Source organism: Bombina bombina, chromosome 5, assembly GCF_027579735.1.
Source record: "Bombina bombina isolate aBomBom1 chromosome 5, aBomBom1.pri, whole genome shotgun sequence".
Classification (NCBI taxonomy): Eukaryota; Metazoa; Chordata; class Amphibia; order Anura; family Bombinatoridae; genus Bombina; species Bombina bombina.
The window spans coordinates 1,005,525,926-1,005,544,641 of record NC_069503.1 but is presented as its reverse complement, the minus strand read 5'-3'; the positions used below and the strand labels follow the sequence as shown (position 1 = coordinate 1,005,544,641).

The window sequence follows — 18,716 nt, the reverse complement described above, 5'->3', positions numbered from 1 at the left end:
CAAAACATTTTAGGTTAACCCTTTCCATTCCATAAAGGAAAATTAACCCCTAAGTCTCCATATCACATACATTTGTGCCTGCACCCTGCTAGAATAAAATCCTTCATTAAGGATGAATGTCCCAAGTAAATAGTGCAGATAACCTTCTTAAGTGCAAGTCCCCAGTACCAAGAAGAAAAAAAGCACTTACCTACAAATCCAGCTGTCCGGCAGGAAGACAGTTTACAAGGTGTGAAAGGACACATACTCCTTACAGAGACCTGTAGAAAAAGAAAGAACAGAGTCACCAACTCTGGCCTTCTATAACTAGGGCAGCAATATGTTAGGAAACAAAGTAAGGACCACCTCACAACTTCATAACTGCTTAAAAGCCACCACTACTCTACTGAAGAGATTCACGTGGACTCAGCTAAACCCAAATCCTTGCTTGCAGGGAAAAGTACCCAAAAAAGGAATCCATTTCTTGAGACACCAAACTTCACCTCCTCCATTGACAGAGGCAAAGAGAATGACTGGGGATTATGGGTAGGGGAGTGATGCCTCCTTCTGCTGGCCAGGAGTGATATTCCCACTAGTAATTGGAATTACGTCATTGACTCTCCATGTCTTAGGAAAGAAAGAAGATTTGTGTTTTGGAGTTGCCTGACCGTACCCAATTGAGATGCTGCGGCATGCCATGCAGAGGGTTATGCAATCAAAATATCCCAGAAATACTGATGAGAATCTACATGAAACGTATGGTGAAGGTTTTAGCTGATAAAAGACAATTTATAAGTCACTAAATTTGAGGGTCAGTTACTTTTGTGAATGATTACCCAATGTCTTCAATAAAAAATCTCAAAATCTTAACTGTTTGTGTCTTATTAGTTTAATCCGAGTGTGTTTGTCTATAAATGTGACTTAAATGAAGATTAGACCACATTTTATGAGTAATCAATGCAGAAATCCAGGTAGTTCCAAATGGTTCACACTTTTTGTTGCAATTGTAACAGACCGCTGATTAGATGACAGTCCTGTTGCTCATTGTCCATATACCAAAATCCGGTTTTAGACAAGATTCCATAATTTCAAGGTACAATGTTTTTACAAATATTTTACTGGATAGACAGCTGAGATACCAAACTGTCTAGTTAAATACTGAGCACAAGGCAACCTTATTTATACTGCTGAAAACTGTACATATAAAAATGTAAAAAGTCAAAAGTGCATAAAGCAAAGCACCTACAAAGCTTTGAAGGTCAGTATGATGTTGCCCAGATTAAATGCAATAATGTTCTCTATTTATCAAAGGGCAAGCAGACAAGGCTCCCAGCTAGGAAACCTGTCGGCCTGCATTTATTATTGTACAAGCTCTCTTGCTTGGCCAATAGCTCGAAAGCTGCCTCCTTATAAATGTGCCCAAAATGCACTAACCTTGTGATAAGTGCATAAAGCAACGCACTTACAAAGCTTTGAAGGCCAGTATGATGTTGCCCAGATTAAATGCAATAAAGGGCTCTATTTATCAAAGGGCAAGCAGACAAGGCTCCCAGCTAGGGAACCTGTCTGCTGCATTTATTATTGCATAAGCTCTCTTGTTCAGCCAATAGCTCGAAAGCTGCCTCCTTATAAATATGCCCAAAATGCACTAACCGTGTGATAAGTGCATAAAGCAAAGCACTTACAATGCTTTGAAGGTCAGAATAATGTTGCCCAGATTAAATGCAATAAAGTGCTCTATTTATCAAAGGGCAAGCAGACAAGGCTCCCAGCTAGGGAACCTGTCTGCCTGCATTTATTATTGCATAAGCTCTCTTGTTCAGCCAATAGCTCGAAAGCTACCTCCGTATAAATATGCCCAAAATGCACTTACCTTGTTTCCAGGTAAATTAACCTTTTAACAAATTGCTTTATATAAACTGCATGTTTTTATAACTAGGGATTCTATCAATAAAGTGTTCCCCTGATAGACACAATCATATCAACTTCAATAATCACTCGGCTAGATTACGAGTTTTGCGTTATGAGCGGCGCGGTGTTAACTTGCAAGGTATTGTCAACGCTCACTTACCTACAGCGCTGGTATTACAGGTTTACAAAAACCTGGTGTTAGCAGGCAAAAAGTGAGCGTACAGCAAAATTGAGCTCCATACCGCACTCCAATACCAGCGCTGTGGTGAGCTGGATTTACGTGCTCGTGCACGATTTCCACCTAGACATCAATGGGGAGAGCCGGCTGAAAAAAGCCTAACACCTGCAATAAAGCAGCATAAAGCTCCGTAACGCAGCCCCATTGATTCCAATAAGGAAATTAAATTTATGTTTACACCTAACACATTACACTTATTAACCCCTAATCTGCCGCCCCCAATGTCGCCGCCACCTACATTACAGTTATTAACCCCTAATCTGCCGCCCCCCAACATCGCCGACACCTACATTATACTTATTAACCCCTAATCTGCCGCCCCCAACGTCGCCGCCACTATACTAAAGTTATTAACCCCTAGCCCCCCCTAACTTTAATGTAATTAAAATAAATCTAAATGAAACCTACTATTAATACCTAAATAATTCCTATTTAAAACTAAATACTTACCTTTAAAATAAACCCTAAGCTAGCTAAAATGTAACTAATAGTTACATTGTATCTAGCTTAGGTTTTATTTTTATTTCACAGGCAAGTTTGTATCTATTTTAACTAGGTAGACTAGTTAGTAAATAGTTATTAAATATTTACTAGCTACCTAGCTAATATAAATACAAATTTACCTGTAAAATAAAACCTAACCTGAGTTACACTAACACCTAACATTACACTACAATTAAATAAATTAAATTAATTAAATACAATTAACTAAATTACAAAAAAACACACTAAATTACACAAAATAAAAAATAAATTATCAGATATTTAAACTAATTACACCTAATCTAATTGCCCTATCAAAATAAAAAAGCCCCCCCCCCCCAAAATAAAAAAACCATACCCTAAACTAAACTACCAATAGCTCTTAAAAGGACCTTTTGCGGGGCATTGCCCCAAAGAAATCAGCTCTTTTACCTGTAAAAAAAATACAAACAACCCCCCAACAGTAAAAACCCACCACCCACACAACCAACCCCCCAAATAAAAGCCTAACTAAAAAAATCTAAGCTCCCCATTGCCCTTAAAAGTGCATTTAGCTCTTTTTCAGCTCAAACCCTAATCTAAAAATAAACACTAACCCCCGAAGATCCCCTGAAGCTCAATTCTGTTGGCTGATTGCATCTGGATGAAGACTTCTGCCGCTTCGTTAAGGACTTCTTGCCGCTTGGATGAAGACTTCTCCCGGCTTCGTTGAGGATGGATGTCGGGTCTTCAAAAACTGTAAGTGGATCTTCGGGGGTTAGTGTTAGGTTTTTTTAAGGGTTTATTGGGTGGCTTTTATTTTTAGATCAGGGTTTGGGCTGGAAAAGAGCTAAATGCCCTTTTAAGGGCAATGCCCATCCAAATGTCCTTTTCAGGGCAATGGGGAGCTTAGGTTTTTTAGATAGGTTTTTATTTGGGGGGTTGGTTGTGTGGGTGGTGGGTTTTACTGTTGGGGGGTTGTTTGCATTTTTTTTACAGGTAAAAGAGCTGATTTCTTTGGGGCAATGCCTTAAAAGGCCTTTTTAAGAGCTATTGGCAGTTTAGTTTAGGCTAGGTTTTTTTTTATTTTTTATTTTGATAGGGCTATTAGATTAGGTGTAATTAGTTTAAATATCTGATAATTATGTTTTATTTTGTGTAATTTAGTGTTTGTTTTTTTGTAATTTAGTTAATTGTATTTAATTAATTTAATTTATTTAATTGTAGTGTAATGTTAGGTGTTAGTGTAAAACAGGTTAGGTTTTATTTTACAGGTAAATTTGTATTTATTTTAACTAGGTAGTTAGTAAATAGTTAATAACTATTTAGTAACTATTCTACCTAGTTAAAATAAATACAAACTTACCTGTGAAATAAAAATAAAACCTAAGCTAGATACAATGTAACTATTAGTTATATTGTAGCTATCTTAGGGTTTATTTTATAGGTAAGTATTTAGTTTTAAATATGAATTATTTAGTTAATGATAGGAATTTTTAATTAGATTTATTTTAATTATATTAAAGTTAGGGGTGTTAGGGTTAGACTTAGGGTTAGGTTTAGGGGTTAATAACTTTAGTATAGTGGGGGCAACATTTTGAGGGCGGCAGATTAGGGGTTAATAAGTGTAGGTGGGTGGCAGATTAGGGGTTAATAACAGTAATGTAGGTTGCGGCGATGTTAGGGACAGCAGATTAGTGGTTAATAATATTTAACTAGTGTTTGCGATGCAGGAGTGCGGCGGTTTGGGGGTTAATTTTTTTATTATAGTGGCAGCCATGTCCGGAGCGGCGATGCGGGAGGGCCTCGGTTTAGGGGTTAATAGGTAGTTTATGGGTGTTAGTGTAATTTTTTGCATTTTAGTTATGAGTTTTATGGTACAGCTTTGTAGTGTAAACCCATAACTACTGACTTTCAGTTTACGGTATGGATCTTGAAGGTATTGGCTGTACTGCTCACTTTTTGGCCGTATAGGCCAACTCGTAATGCCGGCGCTATGGAAGTCCCATTGAAAAAGGACTTTTTGAAAGCTGCAGTAGTTACGTTGCGTTACGGCCAAAAAAGTGTGTGGTGCAGCTAAACCTGCAAAACTCGTAATACCAGCGGTAGTGAAAAAGAGCCTTAACGCTGCTTTTTCACTCATACCGCAAAACTCGTAATCTAGCTGACTGTTAATTAAAAAAATGCTAAGTACATAACTTGTCTTTTAAAATAAGTAAAGTAGCTGTGCTGAGTTTTCAGGGAAAGCTGCCTTACTTAAGAAATATATGCCTAAAAATATTCTCAGCAGCTAAATCTAACTGGGACCAGCAGTGCTCTGTGGTGTCAGAACAATAATTTACCTATGTGTTTAACATGTTTTAACTAATTAGAGCATCTAGGGCTCCATTACATATGCAGCGTCGCCATTACGTGGCGAAAATGGAGAAATCTTACTCCATTTTTACCTCGCCATAAAAGACAGCCGTAGCAGGTCTTGCGCTGAGTATGGGAGCACCGTAACTCTCGAAAATGCCTGCAAAAATAAACTTACACCTAACGCATGCACAATGTCTATCTACCTGTCAACCGCAATCCCCCACCGCAATAACTAATAAAGTGTATTAACCCCTATATCCGCCATCAAGCCCACACCGCAAGTAATAACTAAATTATTAACCCCTAAATCCGCCAACCCCAACATCGCAACTACCTATTAAAAATATTAACCCTTAATTCGCCATTAACCCACAACGCAATAAACCTATTCAAGTATTAACCCCTAAACCACCATAGCCCACAACGCAATAAACCTATTCAAGTATTAACCCCTAAACCACCATAGACCACAACGCAATAAACCTAACCCCTAACCTAACACCCCCTAAATTAACCCAAATTACCTAATTAACCAAATACTAAAGTTACTATTAAATTAAAGAAACCTAACACTACTTTAAAAATACAAATAAACTAAGTATAAATTAAAGGGACAGTCTAATCCAAATTCTGGAGTAGACTGTCCCTTCCGGCGGAGAAGATCCTGTTCCAGGCAGTGAAGTCTTCTTCCAAGCAGCGACCTCTTCTTTCTTCCAGGAACCAGCCGGCGCGGAGTTGAAGACCGATGACCGCAAATCAGCCAATAGGATAAGAGCTACTGAAATTCTATTGGCTATTCAAATCAGCCAATATAATTTCAGTAGCTCTCATCCGATTGGCTGATTTGAATTTGAAGGCTCAAATCAGGCAATAGGAATTCAAGGGACGCCATTTTGAATAGCGTACCTTGAATTCCTATTCAATGTACGGTGGAGATCGTATGAAGGGGATCCTCCACGCTCCCTGGCTCTGCGGTCGGCAGTCTTCAGTTCCAGGGTCGCAGGTCTTCAGCTCCGCCCTCCGCTCCGCGCCGGCTGGTTCCTGGAAGAAGAAATAAGAGGTCGCCGCTTGGAAGAAGACTTCACCGCCTGGACTTCAGGAAAGGTGAGGACCACTTGGGGGTTAGACTTAGGTAGGGTGGGCAGTAAAAGAGCTGAATGCCCTTTTAAGGGCAATGCCCAACAAATGCCCTTTTCATGGCAATGGGTAGTTTAGGGTTTTTAGTGTTAGGTTATTTTATTTGGGGGGGTTTGGTGGGTGGGGGGGTTTTACTGTTAGGGGAGGGTTGTGTATTTTTGGGGAAATTAGCTGATTATTTAGGAGCAATGCCCTGCAAAAAGCCCTACTGGTAGTTTATTAGATTATTGGGTGTTTTTATTTTTTTGGGGGGGGGGGGGCTTTTTTATTTTCATAGGGATTAGGTATAATTTTTGTAAAATTTTCTTTATTATTTTCAGTAATCTTAGATTTTTTTATTTCAATAGGTTTATTGCGTTGTGGGTTAATGGCGGATTTAGGGGTTAATAATTTAGTTACTTGCAGTGTGGGTTTGATGGCGGATATAGGGGTTAATAATTTAGTTACTTGCGGTGTGGGTTTGATGGCGGATATAGGGTTAATAGTTTAATTAGCCTTATTGCGTTGTAAGGGGTTGTTGGTCTAGGGGTTAATACATTTATTATTAGTAGTGAGAGAAGGGGGATTGCAGATACAGGGGGTTTTACGTGTCAGGCTTATTTTTGGGAGGCGTGTTAGACTGTTACGGGAGATTTGATATTTCCTTTACTTTTCTTAGGCGCCGGCAGTTTCTAAAGTGCCGTAAGTCACTGGCGACTCCAGAAATTTTTATTTACGCTTATTTCTGGACATCGCTAGTTTATCAGACTTACGGCACTTTATGGCGGGGATTATGTAATATCCTGATGTGCAAGGTGAAATTATGGACGGTGCGGGTTGCAGCGCTTGCGCTGAAGCCTGCGCCATATATGTAATCGCGCCCCTAATGTTTTCATTATAATTTATCTTTAAAGGGACAGTACACTGTAAAATTGTTTTTATGGTAATGTATTGTCAATGACTTGTTATACCAGCTGCAGAGTATAAAATGTATGAGAAATTGCATTTTTCGGTTTATTTGTGTATATGAAGTAGCTGGTTTTGTGCTTTTAAACCACGGCCTATTACAATTGGTTGAGCTTCAGGTAATATCAGATCTCATTATGTTATCACTTTGTGTACACAGACTTGCTTCCTTATCATATATTTGTTTGTAAACCAAAACTCAATACTTAGAGAGAACAATGAAAAATGATCATTTTATTACTTAACTCTCATGCCCCCCACTGAGAGAGTAATCTCTTCTGCTGGCTGTGTTTACTTAGGCTATTCAATAGAATATAATCCAGTATAGAAACTTTCAGTATAGGTTGGGAAACCACAAGCTAAATCAGCTATTTCAAATGCCAAATTAGGGGTAAAGGAGCTACTTGTAAACAATTTAATACACTCCAGCAGGTAAAATGAATAATTGGGAACAGTTTAAAGGGGAGAACATTTTTGGGTGAACTGTCTCTTTAAGTGATGGGTATCAATCTACTCAGTGAATTGTGTTCCCAAATACAGAAGCTGCACTGAGCAACACTCCTGTCAGCTTCAGCAACAAATGTAAGTATGACAAACCCATGTCTGGGAAAAGGTGAGAAAGGGTTTATGTAATCACCTAAAAAAAGGACTTGAACTCATAAGTTACATTCTTTATTTATTTTGCTTATTTTTACTGCAATTTACCCTAAAAATGTTTTTTTTTTCTTTTCATTTCCTCAAAAGAGGCTCAAATGCATACCATATGCTTCAGAATAATTGGCCACAGCAAAGCAGATTATCTAAACACATTAAAGAGGCTTTTCAAGAGTTATGTCACTGGACAATGCAATAGTTGAAAGTTTAAATGTTTTTAAAACAGTTATTTTGTAAATAGATGTTAAAGGGACATGACACCCAACTTTTTTTCTTTCACGATTCAGATAGTGAATACAATTTTAGACAACATCCCAATTTATTTCTATTACCTAATTGGCTTTGTTCTCTTGGTATCTTTTGTTTAATTAGCAGCAATGCACTACTGGTAGTTAGCTGTTGCTGAATACTTTAGGTGAGCCAATAACATAAGAGATACATGTGCAGCCACCAATCAGCAGCTCCTTACCAAGACAAAACAACAAAACAAATTAAATAATAGAAGTAAATTGGATAGTTGTTTAAATCACATGCTCTATCTGAAGTACAAAATAAAAAAAATGGGTTTCATGTCTTTAAAGGGACATTAAGTACCTTAAGATTTATTTATAACATGTTAGTTTTACATAATAAAACAAATTTACAATATACCTTCATTATATATTTTCCCCAGTTTCATGTAATTTAGCTCTGAAAATTTCTAATTCCTAGAACTTAAGCTGCACCCTGCTGACTTCTTAATGCTAACTCGGATATATATCTTTACCTAATTAGCTATTTGACATAACTGGTAAATAATGCACTCTATATCTATACTATTATAGCCGGGGGCGGGGCTAGCCTTGCAGTCTGCCGACTAAAGTCCTGATTGGCTCCTCCAAATAAGGCAAACTGTGGGTGAAGGTTGGCTATTGATAAATAATTGCAGTAAAAAGGATGTTTATGTGTTTTTTTAAAACGTTAATACTTGGCTGATATGTCATTCTATAGCAACACAACAGAAATGTCTTGTAATTACAAGGTGTTTACTGTCCCTTTAAGTCATGTAGTGCTCAGTTAAAGGGACACTGAACCCAATTTTTTTCTTTCGTGATTCAGATAGAGCATGCCATTTTAAGCAATGTCCTAATTTACTACATTCTCTTGGTATCTTTATTTGAAATTCAAGATTGTAAGTTTAGATGCCGGCCCATTTTTAGTGAACACACTGTGTTGTTCTTGCTGATTTGTGGATAAATTCACCCACCAATAAACAAGTGCATTCCATGGTTCTGAACCCAAAAAAATAGCTTAGATGCCTTATTTTTCAAATAAAGAAAGCAAGAGAACGAAGAAAAATTAATAGGAGTAAATTAGAAAGTTGCTTAAAATTGCATGCTCTATCTGAATCACGGAAGAAAATTTTTGGGTTGTGTCCCTTTAATGATATATACTATACATATAAAAAATAAAAATCTTTACTATCCCTTTAACATGAGAACACAAAACATCCTGAACAAGAGATGTATGCTGAGCAAAGCATGTTCTGGGCAATCTAAAGACACTTGTTTATGAACAGTATGTTAAAACCAACGTCATCTGCCAACATGATCATTGCAGGACAGCGTCTGTACATTTATTGAATGCGAGGGCCTGGCATGCTATTTATTTGCCGTTTTAAGTGAAACATAAATATTCCCATGCTGAATAAGCTTTTACATCCTGCACTAAAAGGTGCTAAGACTTATAATAAACTTTTGCTACAAGAATATATATTTTAAAGTCATTGTGGTTTCCCAGACATTTATTTACACAAACATTAAAAAGGTCATTCTAAAATGTACAGTGATGGATTTCATTCCTGTATTTTATGAATTTGACTTTAATCTCTACACTGGATAAAAATGTAATGGATTTTTTCCCTTCCTGCCATAATGCTATTATCTTTTAAAGATAGGTTTAATTTAAAGGTCTAAAAAAAACAAGTGAAAATGTAATGTTCAAGGGTTTGACGAAATAAAAAAAAAAATGACTGATTTTTACAGACTACACTATCATTCCCACAGTATTCACATTACTGTGGTGTAAAGCGGACCACAAAGGTAATTTTGCAGAGGTCCCAAATTCAGAAGAATTAACCCCGTCAAAAACATTTAACTTCTTAACGATGAATTTACATTCTTTTACAATTAGTTTTAAGGAATAGTTCCCAACTCTATTCAATTAATGGAAAGCAGATGTTTAAGTTTGTTATTGATTTTTTATTTTTTTTTAATCTATTATCTCAATTTTCCAGCTCTCCTTTACATCCGTGATCATTTTTTGCCCATGAAGCAGCAGTATATACAGAAAACTAGAACAAGGGAGGTATCTGAATCACAAGTGGACAGGAGGCTGAGTAACACATTTCAGTGTCAATTCCAAACCCCAGCACTAATATAATCCTCAAAAATTCCTTCTATCTCCACAGAGTGCTCAGAAACCGAAGGAGGACGTCCAACTGATATCTGCTTTGGGAATGATGAGTCTACAAAAAGTTTCCAATTACATTTTTTTTCTTTGTTTACTGCTTATTCATTCTCTTTATAACCAAATGGATGATTTAATGTATCTTGTGAGATTAGCCTACTAATCACAGGCAGTGCATGTTTGTTACAAGGATTTAGTGATAATCATGGTTTTGGGGTCATAAGGACAGAGGCGCGATACATGGAGTTATTGGGGTATGTTTTTTACAGTGTCAGGATGATTTACTAGGTCACATTAAAGGGCCATGAAACCCAAACATTTTCTTATATGATTTAGACAGAGCATACAATTTTAAACAACTTCCCAGTTTACTTATATTATCAAATTTGCTTTATTCTGTTAGTATCATTTGTTGAAGGAGCAGCATTGCCCTACTACTGGTTTCTAACTGAACGCATGGGTGAGCCAATGAAAATCAGTATATATATGCAGCCACCAATCAGCAACTAGAACCTAAGTTATTTGCTGCTCCTGAGCTTACCTAGATAAACCTTTCAGCAAAGGATAACAAGAGAGGGAAGCATATTAAATACTAGAAGTAAATTGGAAAGTTGTTTAAAATTGTATGCTTTGTCTAAATCATGAATGTCTAATTATGACTTTACTGTCCCTTTAAACAATATTTATTTTCTCTATGCAACTCTCAACTTGGAAAAACGCCTACAAAAATAACTGCCAACACAAGTTAGATTGTTACTTTATGCCACAGCAAACATCTACTATTTTATCAAAGTAGAATTTTACTACATGGTGTGGGTTACCATTTAAAATGCTAAAATATAAATAAACTGAATTGCAGGTTTTGGAGTGTTCCTATACAGTGAGTCCTAAGGAAAGCGAGATAACCAGAACTTCTAAAAATGATACATTAAAAGGGGCATTATACTCAACAATTGTCTTAATTTCCCCTAAAACAAATCTTGTAAAATTTACTAAAATGCTATTTGTTTCTCTACTGAATAAACCAACCTCTTCTGTGGGAGTTGTCTCTATTAGCCAATAAGCAACAGATACCTACAAATCAGTTGTACACAAACAAGTACTACCTGAAAATTCATTTTGAACTAGAATACTTTTGCTTATCCTTTTTTTCATGCAACATATATGAGCATGTTGCTGTTTGATATATATCAGTGATGGCTACAAATCAGTGTTATAGAAGCTTTAAAGGGACAGTTCACCCCAAAATTTTCTCCCCTTTAAATTATTCCAAATGATCCTTTTTACCTGCTAGAGTGTATTAAATTGGTTACAAGTAGCTCCTTTACTCCTATTTCAGCCTTTGAAATAGCTGATTTAGCCTGTGGTATAGCCACCTATACTGAACAAATTAATACTGGAGTATAGGTTATTGAATAGCCTAAGTATGCAGCAGAAGAAGTTACACTCTCAGTGGGATGCGGTGCTTAGAACCCACCCCTAATCAGAGAAGAACCGCCCATTTACCTCATCAGTCAAATTTTATTGTATACAAAAACACATATTAGTTTTTTATATATATATATATATATATATATGGAAATCAGGAGACAGCACTCACTGGTCTTGACAATACTGGATTTATTCAGTGACGTTTCGGGGAATACACCCCTTCATCAGATGAAGGGGTGTATTCCCCGAAACGTCACTGAATAAATCCAGTATTGTCAAGACCAGTGAGTGCTGTCTCCTGATTTCCATATTCTACACCATATTCTAGCACCCTGGCATTTGGAACTAAAGTGTTAGTGAGAGTGCACCTGCCAATACCTGCTGTATATATATATATATATATATATATATACATACAAATATACAAATGGCAGAATTAGTGCATTGTGTAGTATATTAATATAGTGATCAGAGCTCTAATGGTGTGGTGTTTTCTGCATAGCAGCGTCTGACTGAGCGTGGTAAGTTCAGACAATTTAAAGTACCATAAATGGCTATTTGGATAAGAATACGGAATCCTTCTTTTTGGTACATACTATGAAGGTAATTAAAGTAAAACGGAATTGTATTGATTTTGTGAATCTAATGATAATATGTTACGCTATGCAGCCATGTTGAAATTAGGCTGCTTCTCTAGCCAAAACACAGAATGCTTTAACTATTAGAGATCTGATCACTATATTAATATATTACACAATGCACTAATACTGCCCTTTGTATATATTGCTTTTTTGTATGTATATAAACCAATATGTGATTTTGTATACAATGTAAGTTGAATGATGATGTAAATGGGCAGTTCTTATATATATATATATATATTCTCCAAATTAAATATAATCTGCAAACTAGGATGTACGTGTAATGTAATTTGATTGTATTGTAATGGTGATTACCTTTGGTCGTCTGTTCCATTGCTATTATTGTTGAGGACAATCCTCCACAGGTCAGAGGTCACAAGCTCCTTTTGGTCATTCGCAACATTAATACTGGGCAACTGGAGATCACAGGCCTTGCTCTCAGATAGACTGAATTCTCGAAACGCAAGAAATGACCTCTGGAGTTCATCCCAGTATTCAAGACTACAAGGGACCTATAAAAACGATGAAAGCTCCAATTATTTTAGCTTTAAAATTTAATATGCAAGCAAATATGCAAGATTGCAAATCTTGCCTTAAAAGACCTCAAGTATAAATAAATAAATATAAAAAATACACAACCATACATAGAGATCATTATTTAGAAATGAGTCAGAAGACTGCGTGACTCACAATGGAATATATTTAACAAAGGAAAAACAAAAGGAACATAAATTACCTAATCAAGAAGCACAGTGAATACATATACACTGTCATATTGCTTTATATGTTATAACCCTGCCTGGGTAACAACAACTTTGCATTTTTCCATCAAAGTGTGTGAGTGCGAGTAAGTGTGTGTGTGCATGCTAGTGACTGTTTATATGTGTGATATTGTGTGAGTGTGAGTGTGTGTGTGCATACTAGTGATTGTTTATATGTGTGATATTGTGTGAGTGTGTGTGTAGGTGCATGCATGCTGGTGGGTGTGATATTGTGTGAGAGGGTGAGTGCATGCATGCTGGTGTGTGTGATATTGTGTGAGAGTGTGAGTGCATGCATGCTGGTGTGTGTGTGATATTGTGTGAGAGGGTGAGTGCATGCATGCTGGTGGGTGTGATATTGTGTGAGAGTGTGAGTGCATGCATGCTGGTGTGTGTGATATTGTGTAGGAGTGTGAGTGCATGCATGCTGGTGTGTGTGATATTGTGTGAGTGTGAGTGCATGCATGCTGGTGTGTGTGATATTGTGTGAGAGTGTGAGTGAATGCATGCTGGTGTGTGTGATATTGTGTGAGAGGGTGAGTGCATGCATGCTGGTGGGTGTGATATTGTGTGAGAGTGTGAGTGCATGCATGCTGGTGTGTGTGATATTGTGTAGGAGTGTGAGTGCATGCATGCTGGTGTGTGTGATATTGTGTGAGAGTGTGAGTGAATGCATGCTGGTGTGTGTGATATTGTGTGAGAGAGTGAGTGAATGTATGCTGGTGTGTGTGATATTGTGTGAGAGTGTGAGTGCATGCATGCTGGTGTGTGTGATATTGTGTGAGAGTGTGAGTGCATGCATGCTGGTGTGTGTGATATTGTGTGAGAGTGTGAGTGCATGCATGCTGGTGTGTGTGATATTGTGTGAGAGGGAGAGTGCATGCATGCTGGTGTGTGTGATATTGTGTGAGAGTGTGAGTGCATGCATTCTGGTGTGTGTGATATTGTGTGAGAGTGTGAGTGCATGCATGCTGGTGTGTGTGATATTGTGTGAGAGGGTGAGTGCATGCATGCTGGTGGGTGTGATATTGTGTGAGAGTGTGAGTGCATGCATGCTGGTGTGTGTGATATTGTGTAAGAGAGTGAGTGCATGCATGCTGGTGTGTGTGATATTGTGTGAGAGGGTGAGTGCATGCATGCTGGTGGGTGTGATATTGTGTGTGAGTGTGAGTGCATGCATGCTGGTGTGTGTGATATTGTGTGAGAGTGTGAGTGAATGCATGCTGGTGTGTGTGATATTGTGTGAGAGTGTGAGTGCATGCATGCTGGTGTGTGATATTGTGTGAGAGTGTGAGTGCACGCATGCTGGTGTGTGTGATATTGTGTGAGAGTGTGAGTGCATGCATGCTGGTGTGTGTGATATTGTGTGAGAGTGTGAGTGCGTTCTGGTGACTGTGTGTGGATATGTGTGATATTGTGTGTGTATGTTTAACAATGCTTTTTTATATTCCAATACAATGTGTTTATGGATGTGTGTATAGATAATTAGTTATGAAAACATTTGTTGGAATGCTCTAGACTTGATTGACTTAATAATTTTAGAAGAGAAAAGAATCCAATCCCACTTGATGTAATTTGACTATTATAGGCAGATTTATACATTGCATTTTTGGTAACTATAAAGATTTATGTCATTTTGGAACAATCAGTGAAGCCTCAATGTATTCCAACTTTATAATCATCATGTCAGGTTATCCTACACCCAAAACATGCAGCCAAATGACTTGTGATGAATTTATGGGTCAGTAAATTCCACAATAACCTCCTTGTATACAGGGTCCATCTAGTGAGTCCTGTTCAATGGTTTAACAACATCACTTTAGACATGATTCTACTGCTTTACCTTAAAGGGACAGTCTACAATAGAATTCTTATTATTTTAAAAGATAGATAATCCCTTTATTACCCATTCCCCGGTTTTGCATAACAAACAGTTAAATTCATATACTTTGTACCTCTGTGATTACCTTGTATCTAAGCATATTCTGACAGCCCCCTGATCACATGACTTTTTATTTATTATCTATTGACTTGCATTTAGTACTGTGTTGTGCTAAGTCTTAAATAACTGCTAGGGCGTGAACACAATGTTATCTATATGGCCCACATGAACTAGCAGTATCCTGTTGTGAAAAGCAAATAAAAAAGCATGTGATAAGAAGCTGTCTATAGTGGGTTAGAAACAGGCAGAAATTTAGAGGTTTGAATGTTTCAAACTAACGGCTAGATTTAGAGTTCTGCGGCCAAAGGGGTGCGTTAGCTACGCTGGCTTTTTTCCCCCCGCACCTTTTAAATACCGCTGGTATTTAGAGTTCACAGAAGGGCTGCGTTAGGCTCCAAAAAGGGAGCGTAGAGCATATTTACCGCCACTGCAACTCTCAATACCAGCGTTGCTTACGGACGCGGCCAGCTTCAAAAACGTGCTCGTGCACGATTCCCCCATAGGAAACAATGGGGCTGTTTGAGCTGGGAAAAAACCTAACATCTGCAAAAAAGCAGCGTTCAGCTCCTAACGCAGCTACATTGTTTCCTATGGGGAAACACTCCCTAGGTCTGCACCTAACACTTTAACATGTACCCCGAGTCTAAACACCCCTAACCTTACACTTATTAACCCCTAATCTGCCGCCCCCGCTATCGCTGACACCTGCATATTATTATTAACCCCTAATCTGCCGCTCTGTACACCGCCGCAACCTACATTATACCTATGTACCCCTAATCTGCTGCCCCTAACACCGCCGACCCCTATATTATATTTATTAACCCCTAATCTGCCCCCCACAACGTCGCCGCCAGCTACCTACAATAATTAACCCCTAATCTGCCGACCAGATCTTGCCGCTACTATAATAAATGTATTAACCCCTAAAGCTAATTCTAACCCTAACACCCCCCTAACTTAAATATAATTTAAATCTAACGAAATAAATTAACTCTTATTAAATAAATTATTCCTATTTAAAGCTAAATACTTACCTGTAAAATAAACCCTAATATAGCTACAATATAAATTATATATATATTTTAGGATTAATATTTATTTTACAGGCAACTTTGTAATTATTTTAACCAGGTACAATAGCTATTAAATAGTTAATAACTATTTAATAGTTACCTAGTTAAAATAATTACAAAATTACCTGTAAAATAAATCCTAACCTAAGTTACAATTAAACCTAACACTACACTATCAATAAATTAATTAAATAAAATACCTACAATTATCTACAATTAAACCTAACACTACACTATCAATAAATTAATTAAATACAATACCTACAAATAAATACAATGAAATAAACTAACTAAAGTACAAAAAATAAAAAAGAACTAAGTTACAAAAAATAAAAAAATATTTACAAACATTAGAAAAATATTACAACAATTTTAAACTAATTACACCTACTCTAAGCCCCCTAATAAAATAACAAAGACCCCCAAAATAAAAAAATGCCCTACCCTATTCTAAATTAAAAAAGTTCAAAGCTCTTTTACCTTACCAGCCCTGAAAAGGGCCATTTGCGGGGCATGCCCCAAAGTAAACAGCTCTTTTGCTTGTAAAAAAAAACATACAATACCCCCCCCCAACATTACAACCCACCACCCACATACCCCTAATCTAACCCAAACCCCCCTTAAATAAACCTAACACTAAGCCCCTGAAGATCTTCCTACCTTATCTTCACCATGCCAGGTTCACCGATCCGTCCACAGAAGTCTTGATCCAAGCCTCCGAAATCTTGATCCAAGCCCAAGCGGGGGCTGAAGAGTGACGTCCATCCTCCGGCTGAAGTCTTGATCCAAGCGGGCAGAAGAGGACATCCGGACCGGCAAACATCTTCATCCAAGCCGCATCTTCTATGTTCTTCAATCCAATGACGACCGGCTGATCTTCAAGACCTCCAGCGCGGATCCATCTTCACCGACGACTTCCCGACGAATGACGGTTCCTTTAAGGGACGTCATCCAAGATAATTTTGTAATTATTTTACTAGGTAACTATTAAATAGTTATTAATAGCTATTGTACCTGGTTAAAATAATTACAAAGTTACCTGTAAAATAAATATTAATCCTAAAATAGCTACAATATAATTATAATTTATATTGTAGCTATATTAGGGTTTATTTTACAGGTAAGTATTTAGCTTTAAATAGGAATAATTTATTTAATAAGAGTTAATTTATTTCGTTAGATTTAAATTATATTTAAGTTAGGGGGTGTTAGTGTTAGGGTTAGACTTAGCTTTAGGGGTTAATACATTTATTATAGTAGCGGTGTGGTTCGGTCGGCAGATTAGGGGTTAATAATTGTAGGTAGGTGGAGGCGACGTTGGGGGCGGCAGATTAGGGGTTAATAAATATAATATAGGGGTCGGCTGTGTTAGGGGCAGCAGATTAGGGGTACATAGGTATAATGTAGGTTGCGGCGGTGTATGGAGCGGCAGATTAGGGGTTAAAAAAAATATCCAGGGGTCAGCGATAGCGGGGGCGGCAGATTAGGGGGTAATAAATATTATGTAGGTGTCGGCGGTGTTAGGGGCAGCAGATTAGGGGTACATAGGGATAATGTAGGTTGCGGCAGTGTACGGAGCGGCAGATTAGGGGTTAAAAAATTTTAATAGAGTGGCGGCGATGTGGGGGGCCTCGGTTTAGGGGTACATAGGTAGTTTATGGGTGTTAGTGTACTTTAGAGCACAGTAGTTAAGAGCTTTATGAACCGGCGTTAGCCTAGAAAGCTCTTAACTACTGACTTTTTTCTGCGGCTGGAGTTTTGTCGTTAGATTTCTAAAGCTCACTTCAGCCAAGACTCTAAATACCGGCGTTAGAAAGATCCCATTGAAAAGATAGGATACACAAATGGCGTAGGGGGATCTGCGGTATGGAAAAGTCGCGGCTGCAAAGTGAGCGTTAGACCCTTTCCTGACTGACTCCAAATACCAGCGGGCGGTAAAAACCAGCGTTAGGAGCCTCTAACGCTGGTTTTGATGGCTACCGCCCAACTCTAAATCTAGGCCTAAGTACATTATAACAATGTTGGTTGTGCAAAGCTGGGGAATGGGTAGTAAAGGCATTATCTAGCTTTTTAAACAATAACAATTTTAGTGCAGACTGTCCCTTTTATGATTCAAAACACTGACAATGATAAAGTAAGATTGTGCCATTTCCTATAAAGTAACGCTATTATTATTATTATGCATGTATTAAAATAGCTGAATATTAACATACATTTTTTTTTCTAACAGCTTAAAGTAATATAAAACCATTTTTTGCATATTGATCCTTAATACAGAAGTTCTCCGGTTAAAAATTAAAGTGAATGTAAATTTTGATGCTAAAGTGCCCGGTTTTTAAAAATTCAATTAAAAACAGGGGCACTTTAATTCATCAAAAATTACATTTCACTCGTGAAAATACTTGACAGCTGCTCCAGCTTCCTCTGCCCCTCGCAAAGCCTCTTCCTGGGTCTAAAATGAGGAATCCGGCTTCCTCCAATCACGGCGTTGAATCAGACACTGATTCCCCCGTGGGGGAAGCCGTGATTGGAGGATGACCGATCCATCACTTCTGACGTTGGAAGAGGCTTGCGACGACCGGAGGAAACTGGAGCGGCTGGAGTTTAAAAGGTAAGCATTTTCACAACGAGTGAAATGTAAATTTGGATGAATTGAAGTGCCCCTGTTTTTAATCAAATTTTTAAAAACCGGGCACTTTAGCATCAAAATTTACATTCACTTAAACAAATATT

The 18,716-nt window shown here is 37.6% G+C and overlaps 1 protein-coding gene across 2 annotated transcripts in view; it reads right to left on the bottom strand.

Moving 5' to 3' along the window:
- The window catches only part of VPS13B (vacuolar protein sorting 13 homolog B), a 1,996,594-nt gene that overhangs the window by 184,289 nt on the left and 1,793,589 nt on the right, over positions 1 to 18,716 (bottom strand). For both annotated transcript variants that reach the window (XM_053715243.1, XM_053715242.1), the window contains exon 40: positions 12,520 to 12,716. In XM_053715243.1, the coding sequence (XP_053571218.1) occupies positions 12,520 to 12,716 (197 nt within the window). The remainder of the gene's footprint in view (positions 1 to 12,519; positions 12,717 to 18,716) is intronic.